The sequence below is a fragment of the Salmo trutta genome, chromosome 1, assembly GCF_901001165.1.
Source record: "Salmo trutta chromosome 1, fSalTru1.1, whole genome shotgun sequence".
Classification (NCBI taxonomy): Eukaryota; Metazoa; Chordata; class Actinopteri; order Salmoniformes; family Salmonidae; genus Salmo; species Salmo trutta.
Window position 1 is genome coordinate 48,409,451 of NC_042957.1, and position 17,847 is coordinate 48,427,297.

General features: G+C 44.5%; 1 protein-coding gene across 1 annotated transcript; it reads right to left on the minus strand.

The window, feature by feature from the left end:
• Positions 1–90: 90 nt before the first annotated feature.
• Positions 91–16,295, minus strand: LOC115198075 (serine/threonine-protein kinase 17A). The gene is made up of 7 exons (XM_029759755.1): positions 15,896–16,295; positions 10,109–10,321; positions 4,799–4,943; positions 3,326–3,452; positions 3,159–3,207; positions 2,803–2,982; positions 91–2,094 (listed from the first exon to the last, which is right to left on the minus strand). The coding sequence occupies exons 1-7, from the start codon at positions 15,991–15,993 to the stop codon at positions 1,809–1,811; spliced, it is 1,098 nt and encodes a 365-aa protein (XP_029615615.1). The 5' UTR covers positions 15,994–16,295; the 3' UTR covers positions 91–1,808.
• Between the last annotated feature and the right edge of the window lie 1,552 nt (positions 16,296–17,847).

Consider the following 17,847-nt stretch of genomic DNA (forward strand, 5'->3'; position numbering starts at 1 on the left):
GAACTACATTCTGACCAGACTAATGCTTTGTGGTTGAGGGCACAAGACACACAGTGGTTGTTCCATGTCTAAACAGAGCACACAATGAAGTAAATTTATCAAGATGAATAGTTTAATACAACATGTACATTTATTGTTCTTCGATACATTTTTGCGAGGCATGCCATCAACATTTATTCATTTCAATGTAACGTCCACCTGGACACAAGTGCAAACCTGCCTGAAATTCATGAGCAGTAACCAGGAATGAAAGTCATAAGTACAGAGTCAAGATAAAAACAAAAACAAAAAAAAGAGGCATACAATAATTATTAAAATGTTCATACATTATGGATATTAAAATATTTTACAGATTATTCTTACACTATCAAACATACATTTCAGTACTTTTTGAGAAGTCCTCAAGAGTAATTTCTCTCAAACACCAAATATCCAAAAGGAGCTTTCTTCAAAGCCTTTCAATTGGTTGCAAATCATTGAACCGTCATTGACGCCACAATTCAAAATGATTGTGACGTCATTGAATCCTAGTCACTTCCTCTTCAAAAAGACATCGGTTCACAATGCCTGAAGGGAAATATATTGTGACATATCCAATATGGCAAACTGATATTTCAAACATGAGTACATGGAAATTGTGCAACAATAGCAACAACAAAAATCTTACAAGAATAAACAGAAACATCAACACAACAGGTGAACATTATGGCACTTGGTGGAAACGAGTGATGCAAATATATTAACAATAGATGGTGGGAAGTGGCCATGTACATTTGTGTCTTAATTAATCATTCAACTAAACTGTGCTTTTTGAGCCATTTCATCAAGACTTTGGTTATTACTTTCTGACCATTTGTGTAGTTCATTTTTAAAATAAAAAGTGCTTTAAATTGACATCAAGATTGTCCTTACACTAAACAAAGGATGTGATTTAATTAGATGTGGTGATTGAGATGGCTTTCTATGTTTGGGGGCCTGAAGTGGTCATATGAACACGAACAAAATCAGAGAAGACTATTTTGAACCCTTCTGACTGGTTTCTGTGAGGGCACTCCCCTAACACAGTCAGTCAGTTAGTTAGTTATCCTTTGCTGCGTAGGCAGCATCTCATCTAGGGACATCTGTCTAACCACATAGGCATCCTTCATAATCAACATCATCATGAAAGGCATTTAAGGCTCAGACCTCAACAAAAGCAAAGTGGTTCCAACTTCCTGTTAGCCAACGTCATTTCCTCTCAGGGTGAGCAGTTACATCCTCACAAAGGAGAGGAGAAGTCCTGGTTCAAAGGTCAGTTAGGGAGTGGAACGTGAAGGGCAGCCAAGGTGAGAGCCAGGTTGAGGGCCAACATGGGATCAACCCAGCCTGGGACAAAGCAGGACTTCCTTCACCGAGAGTGCAGACCAGACCAAGTGATGGATGAAGTCAGTCCCACTGTTCTAGTCTTCATAGCCGAGCACAAAGAACTGGCCCACTCCTTCCATTCACAGCACTCATACAGTTACAGTACCCTCGCTACACATGCATTAAAGTGTGTCAGTGTGGCTCATTACCAGACGCCACACATCAGCACACTAATCAGCACAGGGTAACATGCATCAAACACGCATGGATTTACTGCACACGGTCAGCTGAGCTCAGACAGATATCACACATCCATCGCAGCAGTAGCAACAGCACACATACAGAGTCAAACAGAGCTGGAGGCCCTGCGTCGGACCAGACCAGGTCTCACTGGCTTCCAGACAGTGTCCATTCTGTGACAACAGTCCAGTCAGTCACTACACAGTGTCTAGTGGAGCCCTTCCTCAGCAGATGAGCTCCTGTTGGATCTCTGGCAGTGCGGGGAAGGGCTCAGAAGTGAAGGAAAAGGCATTGCGGCCTGTCTTCAGGTCTACCTGACCGGGGCACATCAGGTACGAACCCCTGCTCTCCAGCTCTGGGGAGGGTGCCGGGCTCTCAGGCTCAGACTCGGATTGGCTGGTCTCAGGCTCGTCCAATGAGGGTAGAGAGCTGGCGTGGAGCTGGGTGTAGAGGTCAGCTGGTCCATTCAGCCAGGGGTGGTTAAGGCACTCCGCTGCAGTGGCTCGCTTCCTGTGGACACACAGAGAGAGGATGCGTGTCAGATCTCAAATCAATGTCTAGACAGCAAGGACTTTAAAGCTTCTGTTCATCCGTTTTGAAAGTAAAACTGAAATAAGCTAAGGTGAATATATGTAAAGGAAAGCCAATGGTAAAAAGGTGACAAATATGCAGTTATACAACTTCCTGTACCTCCCCTTCCCTCAGACACTCTTCTTTCCCTGACAGACTGTTTGAAAACCCACCAAAGCCCACTTTTTCATCCCAGCCTTTTCCCCTCTTTGGGATTACTCAGACACAGGAATTTTTTTCCACTTTTTTTATACCGCCGATAATCTGCAGCAATTAAATTATATTGAGTGAAGATCATGGCCCTGGATCACAGCGATAGACTACTGCCGTTTGTCCTTGAGACATGATGGTGACATACAGTATCTAGCCCTTCTGTGCTGGAACACTTGATCAAATAGTGACAGTGGTGGCAATGTGTTAATAGATGAAACGTAACAAGGACCAGTATCCTTATATTAAATTGTTCATATACATTACCACGCATCGGGAGACTTAACGAGGATGTGCCGCAAGCAGCAGTATTAATCACATCATTCACGTGTTAATTAGCGTTGAACTCACTATGGGACATGTGGGAGAACATCCATCTGTCTGGCTGTGGCACTGAACTAACTGAGTGTTAACTCTTGAACCTATCCTGTTCCTCACCTGGGGTTTTTGAGCAGCAGGGCCTTGATGAAGTCAATGGCGAGGGAGGAGACGCCCTCGAAGGCATCCTGGGAGTAGTCCACGTTGACCTGGGAGATGTTCAGGAAGGTCTCCTGCTTGCTGTCCCCCAGGAACGGAGACTCGCCCGTCAGCATGACATAGGTCAGGACCCCTATGGACCTGAGAGGAGGAGGAGGGAAAAGGTGTCAGACTACAAGACATGGGGAAGTATTTTTCTCAGACTTCCACTGTGGAGCTGGCTGGTGATATCAATATTTTATGGCTTCTGGAAAAACCGAGATGTGTTGAGGACACTAGCTGATACCTGCTTGACAGTCCCTTTAGCTCATACTCACCACATGTCTGTCGCTATGCTGATGGGTTCATAGTTCAGGATCTCTGGAGCTGGAAGAGCATAGACAACGCCAATTAGTCCTGATAAACATTTTTACAGTACTGATGTTAAGAACTGCTTATCTAGCTTCCTTATTGATATAAACCGACTGCAGGAGGCAGGACTCACCCACATACTCCGGGGTGCCCAGGATCTCTCGGACTTCTGTCACACTGTCCATGCGTCTGGACAGGCCAAAGTCCACGATGCGGATATCACCCAGTGGGATGGCACTGGTCAGCAGGATGTTCTGGGGCTGAGGGGAGAGACCGAGATAAGACAGATGAGACCAAAGCCAAAGAGTGCATGATAAGTGAATTGACAGAGGTCACATACCATGCTTGATAGATAGTTAATCAGTTGAGAAGTCATTGAGACTCAAAGCCTCCCACTAAAGAGTCTAATCTACATGAATAAGCCAAACCCACAGTGTACAGCCCCAGAGGGATTCAATTTGGTTACATCAATAAACCAGGTTCATCCCCTTAGCCTATTAGATGATTCCTAGGAAAGGTGGGATGTCTTGGAGGGCCGATCAGATGGCTCCTATATCATATACGATGCTTAACCTCCGGGTCATACTGGCTCGATTCCTGGCCTGGGGCCTTTGGACAGGACATCTTGGAGGACCAAGTGGCGCAGCGGTCTAAGGCACTGCATCGCAGTGCTAGAGCCGTCACTACAGACCCAGGTTCGATCCTGGGCTTTATCACAATCAGCTGTGATCGGGAGTCCCATAGGGCGGCGCACAATTGGCCCAGCGTCGCCCGGGTAAGGGGAGGCTTTGGTGGGCTAGGCCGTCATTGTAAATAAGAACTTGTTCTTAACTGACTTGCCTAGTTAAATTAAAGGTAAAATACATTTAAAAAATCTAGGATAATGAAGGCACAAGAGACACAGACCAGAGCCTGAGACAGCCAGCCTGTGACATTCCACCAGGAATAGATTTAATACTGTATCACTGGGGGAGGAGAAAAGGAAAATGGGGAGCCAATAAAATCTAGTCTGGGGACAGAGTCGGTTCAGTCCCCCTCACCCAAAAACCCTGCTCATAAACGCCCCTGGATCAGAGGAGGGTTTCTTCATATATAACCTGCCTGCCAAGTTCTAACACGCTCCAAAACAGTGTTTTTTATTCATCATTATCAACAATACATTTTTGACATCACTGGCCAGACAAAACAAACCTATAAAACTTACAGCTTTTGTTCTGTGTCTTCTGTGACACAACCCTGCAGTATTTTACTAAATAAGTTCTACAGAGAGAGAAACCAGACCCTGACAGGGTTCATTTTTTAAGAGCGGGAACTCCGGGACGAAAACGACGCAGCATTCACATAAAAACAGTTGTCACTCGTTAAAATGCTTACAGAGTAACTTGGACGGGCGTCTTTATTTGCTAGACATGTCCCATGTACAGGGAGAGTTACTGCTCTGCCACATTAAGGGGTTCCCATTGCTTAAGGGGAGAAATATGGCAGTTGAGAAACAGTCGCCCATTCCAGGGTGCCCTATTTAATTTTTTTTAACTAGTCTCTCGCTTTGACAGCCGTAACTAGTAGCCGATTTGGTTCTGGGTGACGAGATTAGCCTTCTACTGACCTTCAGGTCCAAGTGGACCACGTTGTTGCGGTGCAGACAGGCCACGCCGGTGAGGATCTGTCTGGCCAACCTGATCACATCCTTCTCTGTGAAGGCCTCGTCGTTCTCCGCAACACACTGGTTGAAGATCTCTCCACCGGCAGCACTGGAAAATCAAAATAGACTCAGTGATGAGATGAACAACAAACAGTACGTGTTTATTAGATCTGTAGTTTTAACATGGGCTGCTGTGATTGATTGCTGATTATGCATTGTAAAGCATTTCCACTCATGAATAGTATACACCCTTACACTATAAATCACTGCATTTGTGCCACTATCAACTCAAACAAACATGATGACAATGCCAATCACACCCCTATCACATAGCCCGTGATTTTTTATTTTAAAGTTACGCAACTGTTCCTGTGTTTATTGTACTTTGGGAACAGGGTCCGTGCTCCACATCCACACACAAAGCATGCGACTCCTGTCTGTGGCACTCCGACGTTCCCGCACGGAAATCAGAAGAAAAATGGTGCCTCCCTGACCTCAGCTTTGACTGGAGATACGAGGACCCATATCAGTCAGTGCCAGTCCCGGATAAGGCTTTCCAGAGTTACACACACATTCCAGATCAAGTAAAAAAAATAAATAAAGGGTCGTTTGATATGGGATCTCTATCAAACTAGAGATCCCTGTCGTACAATAAAGAGTTACCCAAGACAGCACACTGAAACGATCCCATAGTTTTACAGTAGTGGATAGAACACTAAATTGTAGGGATTACCACCACATTGCTGTGTCACTCCCCAAAAATTGGAAGTTAATCCAATCTGGGCATCCACTCCTAACTGCTCAGGATTAGGGGGGGGGGGGGGGATCCATATTTTTTGGATCCACTTTGAAAATAGAAAGGCTAATTACCAAATTTAAAAAAATGGTGACATCTCATTTTTTGTTAAGGCAAAATTCCTGGTTTGTCAATCCTTGTCATGCTTGTGTAACAATGGTAAGTAAGCAATGTCGTCTGGGACATTGCACATTTACGTTGGATGCTTCTCCAAAGCAGATGAAAAGCCTGGAGAGAGGACGCTTGCCAAATAGCACAGCCATGTGTGCGGGATTTAGTCGGCACACATGCTTTTTATCTTGAGGAAATCTGCGACCATGGCCCTGGCATAACTGTTACATAACCACACCATCCAATCCCTGGTTAGCCTCGCACCGTTGTATCCTCACCTTCACTGTCCTCAGCTGTGAAAATATGAGGTTCTGTTTTTCTGGATATCCATCATTGGGCCGTATAAATCCCCTTTCGTTTGGGGCTCCACACATTTATTGCTGGCCGTCTCTTTTGACCCCCCCCAAAGTCCCTACAGTAACCATGTATACCAAATGTGCATAGCAGGCCTAGTTTACCAGCTTTGGGGGGGTAGAGAGGAAATGAGAGACATCAGTGTCGTTGGAAGCATGGCTTTGATTTATGCTTGCTGACAACTGCATGATAATTTTAAAAAAAGCTAACTGATCGTGCCACTCATTCATCTGTTCCATGTGCTGGGTCTCAATTTAATACAATTGACTCAAATAGGTCTAATTATCCCACGCCTTCCTTTCCCCGTTTTAACTAATTACCAATAGGCGGAAACAAAGATACCTGCCAAAAGACTTCAATAAACTCATCTAGGAGGAGACAAGGCTTTTAGTACTAACAAGAGCCATCCTGTAGAAATGAAATGGACTGAGGACGTACACTCCAAACACTCCAAGCACTTTGGAAAGATCTGATACAAACATGATGGCAGGAGAGGTATGGTCTCATTTCTCCCTCTATGCCTCAGTGGATTAGTCTCCCCACTGTCAGTCAGCAGACAGATGACATGGAATGGTTTCCCATCCACTTAAGACAGAAGAACTGTGCAGAGTCCCATCAAAGAGACTCACAGTAGCCGTCACCTGCAGAACATCAGGATTGGACAGGCAAAGAGCTACTCGAGAATGAGCTGAAGACAGATGAGCCATGAGTTTCTCAATGAGAGGATGTGGGACAGAGTGTATTTACGCGTGTCCTTTACAATAATGGCTGCATTCTCACAAGCCAACTTGGTTAGTCTGGGTTTAAGATCTCCAGGAATAGGCATTATGCTCTTGCTGGCCAGCTACCAAACAGAGAAAACCTCAAAGCCTACTACTGCTCACAAGGCCTGTGTGTTGACTGCATTGTGTTCTCAGTACATAGACTCTGGTTTCAGAGATGTCATCATTTAGATGGGATTATGCAGTTACAACTCATCCTCCAGTTGCAGGAGACTTGATGTGTCAAACCTTACTAGAATGAAGAGAAAGCGGTACAAACAGTTTTTCCAAGGAGGCTTTTCCATTTCGAAAATTGGAACACAATTAACTAGACAGCGCCTCATCCTCAAAAACACTTTTACTAGTTCCTAAAAAGATTTCCTGAAGACTTTATTGCAGTTTTAAATGAAGGGCAGCCCATGCCAGACAGTGGAGATGTGTCAAAAACTCTTACATAATCCATTTACTTATCCGAGGACTGCGTACATTTAAAATGGCCGACATGGACTGAAGGTGAGGGTTTCAATTTGCGTTGCGTAAGATGTCTCAATACCCACGTAAAAACATCAGATACCCTTACACTTCAGGATGAAAGCAGAATGAAGAAGAAGAAAACATCACCCTCTTTCCCAATTACAGAGGGGCTGAAAAACTGTTGTAGAAAAAAAATGACCTCAGGAATAACTCCATCAGCGCTGAAAGATCAAGCTCGAGCGAGTCAAAGTGATACATTTTCATAAACATACCCTGTAAAAGCTTTAAAGCTGCTCTATGGTTATGATTGGCCGGGCAATCTGTGGACCGGACCGCCACTCCCAAGACTATCCGATTGCCTGTAATTGGTTAGGATTTTGAGTTCCTCTTATCTGAAGTTACCTCAGTTTACAGCAGTGTCATGAGTTCAAGGCCTCTGAGGTGAAACAGCCGAGTACAGCATTCACAACACTTGTATCTTGTATTGTTTGCCAGATAAACAAATATGTAGGGTTGGACCAAACCGTAGTTTTTCCAAGGTCACAGTGTACACACAGCTAACGTCCGGTGACTTGGTTCGTCCAATTTTCCCACATATAATGTAGACCTCTAGAAATGCACCTGCACAATACTGTATTTATCAAAATGACAACAACGTAAGATGTTTGGTCTCATCCTAGAGGGTTGTTTGATCTCCGGTAACACCATGGGTTTTTCCTTGACAAGACATGTAGAGAGTTGGGAACACACAGATGACAATCTAAGGTTTGTAGGAGAACCATTGAAGAAATGTTTTTCTTGCAACTATTCACCACCATCAGAAGCAGGCCATGGACTGTGCCCCCGAGTACAGAAAACCATTCTGATTAAACCGTCAGAACGCGTTCTAAGCAGTGATGATGCAGGTTCATTTCTCATTAAAGTGGCATTTTCGTTTCAGACTAGTCGTTATGTGGTGCGTTTGTGGTGCTCGCGCAGACTGGGTTTAAACTTACTGATGAGGAACATTTCGTTTATCGTTTCCATTTCTCATACGTTGCGTGGGGATGTGGTTGTGGCTGTGCGCAGACCAATGTGTGCCAATGTGTGAGTACGAGTATGCGGATGCTACTTTGTGTGTGTGTGCTACTTTTGAGAGCGTCACTAACTGCTTCTATGTAAACCCACAGGAAACGGAACATTATTCTCTGGTTTGCAGCAAAGCTAGCCCACGCTGAGGTCAGAGAGCCCTTTAACAGGCAAAGAGTTCACAGTCATACTGGCTGCAACAGCGTCTCAATGGCTGCAGATTACCAAGTTAGTAGGGGACTTCACTAGGAGCCATAACCTATACTGGGATCTGGATGAACATAGGCCTATAAGAATCTCTCAAAAACAGACAAAGGAAGACTGCACAAGGAAGCGCAAAGTTATCTGGCAGCTAGTGCAGGGCTATGGACCAGTGCCTGCCCCTGCAGAGCTGACCCCCTGAAGGCATAAAATAGTGGCTCTGCTTCCTCTTTTCACACTGGGGTCCAAGGCCAAACACATAACACACCCCCCCCCATAGGGAACCTTTTGTTCTGCAGGAGCATTCTATGTCTAGGAGGGGAATGGGTGGAGATGTGGGTGGTTTATGACCAGACCAGGGTCAGGAGGGGACACAGTCTTTTGGTCTTCTAGATTAACTGATTGGTGTGGTGTTGTCTATTTGTAAAATGGGGCTCGGGGATCATTACGATGCTTATTACCATCTCTGGCTCCTAATTAGAATGAGACCAGAGGGGTCATGGAGGACAGCCATGGCACATACGCTAGATAGTGGTCATAGGATATGACACCAGACAGATCTTTTTCTTCCACCCTGACCTCCATGCTTTGTTGATCAGATGGATGCAGCTCAGATGCTGACTGGTTCACCTGTGTTTGGATGGAATGGATGCTTTGAAGCATGATTAATTAATTTGACTGATGCTAGTTTTCCTTAAAAATGTATCATGTGACAAATACTTATTCTCAAGAATCTTCTAGATTGAGTCTTTTGGTCCATCTTCGTCCGTCTGTTTACAGGAACACTGACACAATCACAGTCAGACAAGGTAACAACAAAATCGGGGATGTGGCTATGAGCACAGTGACCAACCACAGGGGAGTTATAATTTCCTTATAAGGTTACAAGGTTCAAGCAGGCATGCGTGTGTTTGGTGTGCGTGCACACGCAGCTGTTGCTAAGGTGAGAAACTCTTGAGTGACACACAGCTGCATCCTCAGAAGAAAGAGTGCAACACAGGAAGTCGACGTGTTAGGGTTAGACTGGAGAGATGTAATCTACCATTTCTCAAGAAACCCAACATTCACATCACTCAACATCCCGTCTATGCAAGATCTCATGCGGTTTTGAAACAAAGATCACAATAAAAAAATCCCATGTTTTATATTAATCAGAATACATTTTGACTCAGGCGACCACATCAATCAAAACCCCTCGAAAATACGCAGAAATAGAAAAACCTGCAGAGATGGAAAGTATTTTTGGTAAATGGCGCATAATGGTTTTTCATTTCCCCCCTCATTAGGAACCTTATCATTTCATCCGTTTTTCCTGGCAGTGCTGCATTGTGGTGGAGCATCAACATGTACGGAGAGTTTAAAAGGTCTTCTAGATTACCATCACCAGCATTTTCTCCCATCACTGGCGACATGAACTAAGGGCGGTGCAGAGATCCAAACACACTCACATACTGTACACACCACGTTTTTCCATGGTCTTTGCGTTTTGATGCATACGAGTTCACTCACCACTCGAGGATGAGGATGATCTCAGAGTTGGTCTCGTAGACCTCATGCAGCGCCACCACATAAGGGTTAGCCTTGGCTGACTCCAGAACAGCGATCTCGTTGAGGATGTCCATGCGGCAGTCCTCACCCTTCCGACGCTTCCTCAAGAACTTGGCAGCGTGCTCCTTCCCCGTCGCCTTTTCAATGCACTTCTTCACCACAGCAAACTTTCCCCTGGGAAGAGAAAAATAGTGGGGGAAAGGGATATGTTGAAAAATCAGAAACACAATTAACAGTTTCATTTACAGTAGGCTTACACGTTTGACTTGGTTCTCTTCAATGTCTTATCGGTAAATCTGATTGACTCTGGCCATGAACCTGCAGGGAGTAATCATGGCAGAGATAAACAGCAATTACAGCACTGAGGAGTTCCAAACAATTATGACGCAACCAATAAAGCAACAAAAAAAAATGGCAGTGCAGTGAAACAGATTACAATAGGTAGGCTGCACAGGCCACTGAAAGACCACCAAGGAAAATGAAGAGGTGGACTGAGTGGTATTACAAAACAGAGGGATACACATGGAGTCATCTACCATTGTTATGCAATATAAGACTGATGAACACCAAGTGATAGGCTCCCTCATCAGTGTAGTAAGATATCACCCTCTCCTCTTCCTCCTCCACAGTGGAGGGCCTGACAGGCAGGAGATAGGAGTGACGGTTGGGCCTGAGTGGCTGTATGGACAGGCGAGGGGGGGATAAGATTAATCGCACTCTTTAAAAGTCAACATAAAGAGAGGAGCTCAACAGCTGGGCTTGTTGTCTGTCCACAAGCCCCAATCCCCAGAGAAAAGAAAAGAGGAACGTACAACCACAATTCTAGAATAGCATCTGAGCATTCCATTTGCTGCTGCATACATTGATGGATTCAGCAGAGGTGTTGTGGGTCAGGCTGCGGGTGTGGGCAGGAAATCCGATGTGTAGAATCACCCCACTGTGTCCAGCCTTCTACAAACACCATCCCAGGACAATAAAGGAGCCTTGTACACTTCATTCTTACAGCGGCGGGGGACAAATGGAATTCCCAAACGCCTCCACCCAGACCTTTGGCAGGACCCTGCATCTCCTCGGACAGCCACACAAAGGCCTGTGCAGGCTGACCAGCAAACATGGCAGCCCCTGCACTAGGACCAGGACCACCCACTTCCCTGGGGCTGGACTAGGGGGTCCAGGAGGCCACAGCAGAGTCCTCCCAACCCCTGAAATTAAAAAAAAGATATATAAAAAAAAGGGAGGCCGCAACGTCACTTAGCAAATCATTTGGCAGTGAATTTCGGCCTTTCCTCACTTTCCTGATTCAACTGACAGCTGTTTCTGCCATGTTACTTGACAAATGACAGACACTGTTTTGGAGTCAGATGTCTCGGCCAGACAGAGCCTGGCAGTGAAAGGTAACCATTCATAGAAACTGCACAGGTAAACATAATGGCATCCCTACGGTTCTGCTATTAAAAGCAGTGCCTGTATGGAGAGGGAATGTCAGCTTGGTGCCGGTCATTTTCTCACATCTTTCCTCCAGGCTGGCGGTGCTGTAAACCAAAGCCTGCTACTCCTCCTGGATATGTTAGCTGGCACAAGCCCATTCCCTGTGGGCTGTTCATCCTTCCTCTTTCATCACCCTCACTGGTTCCCAGCCCTAGTGAGGATTGCTAGGGCACATTGTTCCAAATCAAAAAAGACCCAAACCAGTCAAGTCTTTCTTCTTTAATTAGCCAATTCCCCAAGTTCAGAGCAGCTACCTCTGTGCTGGGAACTGCAGATGAAATTAAAAGAAACCCCGGGCGATGCGGAGGAGAAACAGGAGGCCTTTTAAGATGGTGACAACAGGTCAAAGGTTGCTAAACTAGGCCATCATTACCCTGCTGTTTTCACACCATCTGTAGTAACACACCAAAGACAAGAGCACAGGGGTTAGGAGGTGGATCCAGACATAAAAGTCAACATGCTTCACAATGTCTGACCAATGAGAGAGGACCTTACTGTCAGCCTTCTCCTCAAGCAGGAAGCTGCTTCCAAAAGACACTCAGACAGAAACCACGTCTGCCGCTTGAAGGTTGTCATTAACATTCTGTGTAAATCCCAAATCCCACAGAAAAGGCAATTATGCAGACACACCAACACCTGATTTGCAGATCCATCATTACGCAGCTGCACGTCAGCATGTGTGTGGTGTGTCAATCGTCAAATCAACAGGGGACCATAAAAGGAATTTCATTCAGTATGCGTAGACACCAACCCACAAACTTGTGGTGGTGATGGCACTAATCTAACTGAGAAACTGTTTTCCTGTGGGGTCTGTTTCTCAAAAGGAGAGTGACTCATGTCTGGAGAGCACAGACAGCTGATCGCCTTCAGCTGCCTCTCTCACACAAACTCCCCTCAGACAACACAAAACCCCACACATTTCTGTTAATGACAACCCCTTTGCTGTCCTTCTAAAGCATAGTGAAGATCTAGGCTAAGTGAAAATCTAGGCTAACTAAATATCAGAGGACACCCATTTGACCTAGAAACAGGGACCTGTTCCAACCAATTCAAAGTCAGTACCTTTCATGTCAACTCTTGTAACTTGACCTCAAAGTCAAAACTCTTCTAAGTTATCAAAATGCCTGATTTGTGTGAGCATATTTACAGGGAGGGGGGTCATTGAAGGGAAGCAATCAGGGGCAGATTCAGATTTCAGAAGCCATCAAAGGTGTTATTGCGGAAATCCGCTCCAGCAGGTTTACCAGGGGCCACAATGTCTCACACATAGTGGAGAAGAGAGAAAGAGGGGGGGGGGGGATCCATCCCTCTTCTACTGGCCATCTAATCTTGACAAGCTGCTCTCCTGGCATCCAAGAGCTCACATTCCTGCACTTAATGGGATTTATGAGGCCAGATCAGGATGTTGTGGGGGCGAGGAGGTAATGGGAGGAGGATGAGGAGAGAGAGAGAGATGGGGGTGGAAGGAGTGCCGAGAGGACGCTGGGCTCTCTCAGAGCTCAAACAGCCCCCCCAGGTCCTGGCTGCTGGCCCAGGATGTCCCATGGTGTCTGACAGGGAAATCTGGCTGCTACCAACTGGCAAAGTGAATGAGTCTTTATTTAGCCCCCGACTGCATTCTATCAAGAAAAGAGAGAAATGAAATACCTCCCAGTCTCCCAGTCCCTATGAAGTTATAAAGGACAGTTGCACGGGGTTTTGGTACAATATCACCTGAGACAGAAGCGATGTGATGTCCAGATGATATAATAATCCTAGCCAACAGGTTCTAAAAGAGTTTAAAAATCTCCGAGACCTCCCCATTCAACCCCCTTGGAATGCACACATTTTAGTGTCTGGGTTCAAATGCATGGTATGTCACACTCGCTGATCTGTGGAGAACAACAAGGGTCCAGAGCAGGGCGGAGGGAGACTGATGGTAATTGCACGTTATCCCCCACCCTGACCCCCAGGACAAAACAGGGCTGATTGGCAAGGAAATAGCCCACTGTAACAGACCCAAACAAACAGCCATGGGTGAGGCTGTAGGCATGGTCTGGATCCTGGATAAAACAGTAATAGCAAACATCTCTTCCTGTGTTAATAACTTGTGTATGCCAGAGATGACTTGGATGGTGGAGATAGATAGGGAGCTACTGAGTCCAGTGATGGTACATGTAGGTCAGAGCATATTTCATGCTAATAATACTGGGGCTGGTAAAATGCATTGCATATTCACCCTTCTACTGAGGGCCCCCACAGCAGTAGCAGTTAAAGGGAGATATAGGGATTTAGGGTAAAGTTCTCCTCTGACATCTCAATTCAGTTTACAGGGGACAGAATGTGCCACAACTGAAGGAGAATCAGATAAGTCTCACATGCCATTGCGCGAGGCTGGGATGAATTCCAAATGAAGGAAAAAAATGTTTGTGCTAGTGTTGATACTGTACGTGTATCACGAGCAGAAAAATGGTCCCGTTTTAGAATTAAGTAACATTCAACATACCATCTGCACCAAAATAAAAACACCACATAGAAAAACAAGGTTCAATTTGCATCGCATTTATCAACTCCTTACTCATGTTAAAACCAGCCATGAAAGAAAAGTAGCCCACATACCAAAACCAGTTCTCTGACCACAAGAGACATAATTATGATGCTCTTTATTGTGACTGAAAATATGTGCCTGCGCAGTTGTCAGGTGGACTCCCAAGAACACTTACAAGATGATGAACAGAGACAGAAGAGGGAGTGAGACACCCCACTCGCTGTTTTTTCTGGTTCAATTAAAGTAAATTAACTACTGTCAGTAGACCAGACCCAGCTGCTAGTGCATTTGTGTCTATGGGAGACACACCCAGTTAAGTAGACCGAACTGACAATTTTGGTCAATGGTAAACGACAGAGTGAATTATCTTAATTTATCCACCATCTTTGTCATGAACACCTTTCAGAATGATCTACCCATGTAATTGTGCATTAGAGAGCTCGTAATACCAAGTTTTTTTTATACCAATTTCACATTATTCTGTACGTAAATCCTAACACTCCATTTAGTATGATACGTTTCATATGGTATGTATTCATTTGTGGCTGTCCATCATCCATTTAGTATGATATGTTATGAATTGCAATTCATACAATGTTACAAATTTGCAAAATTTTGATATTTTATGAATTCCAATTTGTTGTTGCTAACGTTAGCTAGCTGCTAATGTTCACTAGGCTAGGAGTTAGGGTTAAGAGTCAATGGTGGAAAAAGTACTCACTTGTCATACTTGAGTAAAAGTATTTCGTTTTAATTATACTTAATTAACAAAAGGTAAAATTAATCATTTTAAATTCCTTCTATTAAGCAACCCAGATGGCATACATTTGTTATTAGCAGATAGCCAGGGCACACTACAAATGAAGCATGTGTGTTTAGTGAGTCCACCAGATCAGAGGCAGTAGGGATGACCTCTTGATAAGTGTTTGAATTGGACCATTTTCCTGTCCTGCTAAGCATTAATGTAATGACTACTTGTGTGTCAGGGGAAATGTATGGAGTAAAAAGTACATTATGTTCTATAGGAATGTAGTTAAGTAACAGTTGTAAAAAATATAAAATAGTAGAGTACAGAGACCCCCCCCCCCAAAAAAAAATATAAATATAGTACTTTACACCACCGTTAGGAGTTAAGTTAAAGTGTTAAGGTTGGGGAAGGGTTGCTAGGTAGTTGCAAAGTAGCTAAAAAGTAGTTTTAAAAAGTTGCTAAAATGCTAAAGCTGTTTGTGATGACAATCCAACACCCATGCTAGACATCCACGTTATATGCCTGGCCAACCAACCTTTGTTTGCCATAAGTAACCATACCAAAAGTAACATATCATACTAATTTAAGTGTCCCAGAATTACGTTTACTATGTTACGTCTAGTCTACGAGACCAGGCTGGTTATACTTAAAGAAATATCAGGGCCCACACAAAGAAGAATACATCCCATACAACAACAAAAAATGCCAACCACACAAAACAATTTAATGGGCGCAGATCGAGAGTCTCCATGGCAGTGCCAGCGCCACTCATCCGGATTGGGCCGACACGGTGAAATGTTCACTTAGTCCCGTTTACAAGTGCAGAGAGAAAAAGACAAACATTTCAAATTTGTAATTCCTCACTTGAAAGAATTAACAGTGTGTTTATTCCTGCATCCCACGTGTTAATTTCGCACTGCAGCACGCATTGACATCTATTCATGATCTGGACAGGGTAACCTATTAAACATTTCATCCGACTTACCTGCCCAATTCTCTGCCAAGCAACTCATAATTGCTCGTGAAAGGATCAGTCCTAATTCTCGTGTGAATTTTTGTCACCATCCCGTTCTTGTTCATCATTGTTATTGCAGTCCGATTGGAGAGAGATAAAATATATTTCCTTGGCAGAAGTTATATTAGCTGTTCAATACGTTCAAGTTAATTTCATGACCAAAAAATATAGAGGAAGCTAAATAAAGAGAAAAATAATTTGTAATGAAACTTCAGAACAGCGAACTTCTCAGCACAAAAAAAATCCCCAGGTTAATTCTGTGACTCTCAGGAATAGACGTTGACTGGCAAGATATAGAAAGATGAATCATTAAAGTAGTAACTGCTAATACACCGCAGCTGTATGTTAGTTTGCGTGAAAATAGGACAGTCCCAAAAATTAGCTCTACCGCAGAGCCAGCCTTTCTCAGTGACGCTGTGCCATGAAAGCCAATGGTAATTTGGCTTTGTTAAGGGGAGGGTTAAAGTCAGTGCGCATACTACGACACGGCTGATAGACAGGCACTAGCCTACTTGGGGTGGCATTCAACAGGTTGCCTACTCCTACTGCCTCAGTAGATGTCTTTAAAAAATTGGACACAACTACACTTCTAATGCAGGTAGTAAGTAACCAAACTTTACCACCTACTGCTTAGATTTTGCAACACACACTTTACATTTTAGTCATTTAGCAGACGCTCTTATCCAGAGCGACTTACACTAGTGAATGCATACATTTCATTTCATACATTTTTTTAAATTTTTTTTTCCATACTGGCCCCCGTGGGAATTGAACCCACAACCCTGGCGTTGCAAACACCATGTTCTACCAACTGAGCTACCCACACACACACACACACACACACACACACACACACACACACACACACACACACACACACACACACACACACACACACACACACACACACACACACACACACACACACACACACACACACACACACACACACACACACACACACACACACACACACACACACACACACACACACACACACACACACACACACACACACACACACACACACACACACACACACACACACACACACACACACACACACACACACACACACACACACACACACACACACACACACACCTAAAAACAATAAGAGTGTGATGTAACAGAAACATGCTGAAGGCAAGTGAGCAATCAAATGTGTCAATAATTTCTTTGGGCAAGGTTTTACCAGATGAGGTATGCATCTCTCCCACATGTACTGCAATCATGGCAGTCAGTCAGACTGTCCATGGGGCATGATGCTAGGAACTGCTCTTCTCTCATCCTGAACGTGTATCCTTCACTTGCCACTAGGAGTGGCACATTTTATGTCAGTGCCCCTGCCCTGCTGCCTGTCATCTGGCAAGAATGCACAACATGTCCCCATCCGTTGGCAGCTTATTCATGGAAGACAGATTCAGACAAGGAACACACAAAGTAGAAACTACCATGGTCTGAAATACCATGGCCTGAAATACCATGGCCCGTAACAATGTTAAAGTCCAAAATAACTTCAAAAGTAGGGCAGTCGTCAAGGATCACAGTTTTCACTTTATCTTATAATTACATAATTTAATCAGGACTCAAAATAAGAAGAAAGCATCCCTCCCTGGGCAGCCACAGAATATACCCAGTATACTGGGAAGCCACAGTGGAGACCCAGTAAATTGGGGAGCCACAATGAAGACCCAGCATGTTGGGCAGCCGTAGTGGAGACCCAGTAAATTGGGCAGCCACAGTGGAGACCCAGTAAATTGGGCAGACACAGTGGAGATCCAGCAAATTGGGCAGCCACAATGGAAACCCAGTATATTGGGCAGCCACAGTGGAGACCCAGTAAATTGGGCAGACACAGTGGAGACCCAGCAAATTGGGCAGCCACAATGGAAACCCAGTATATTGGGCAGCCACAGTGG

Coding starts and splice junctions, on each gene's coding strand:
- LOC115198075 (XM_029759755.1), bottom strand. CDS start 15,993: ATGATGAACAAGAACGGGATGGTGACAAAAATTCACACGAGAATTAGG. Junction 3,208..3,325: donor GGGCACCCCGGAGTATGTGG/GTGAGTCCTGCC, acceptor ATGCTCTTCCAG/CTCCAGAGATCCTGAACTAT. Junction 2,983..3,158: donor AGCATAGCGACAGACATGTG/GTGAGTATGAGC, acceptor TCCTCCTCTCAG/GTCCATAGGGGTCCTGACCT.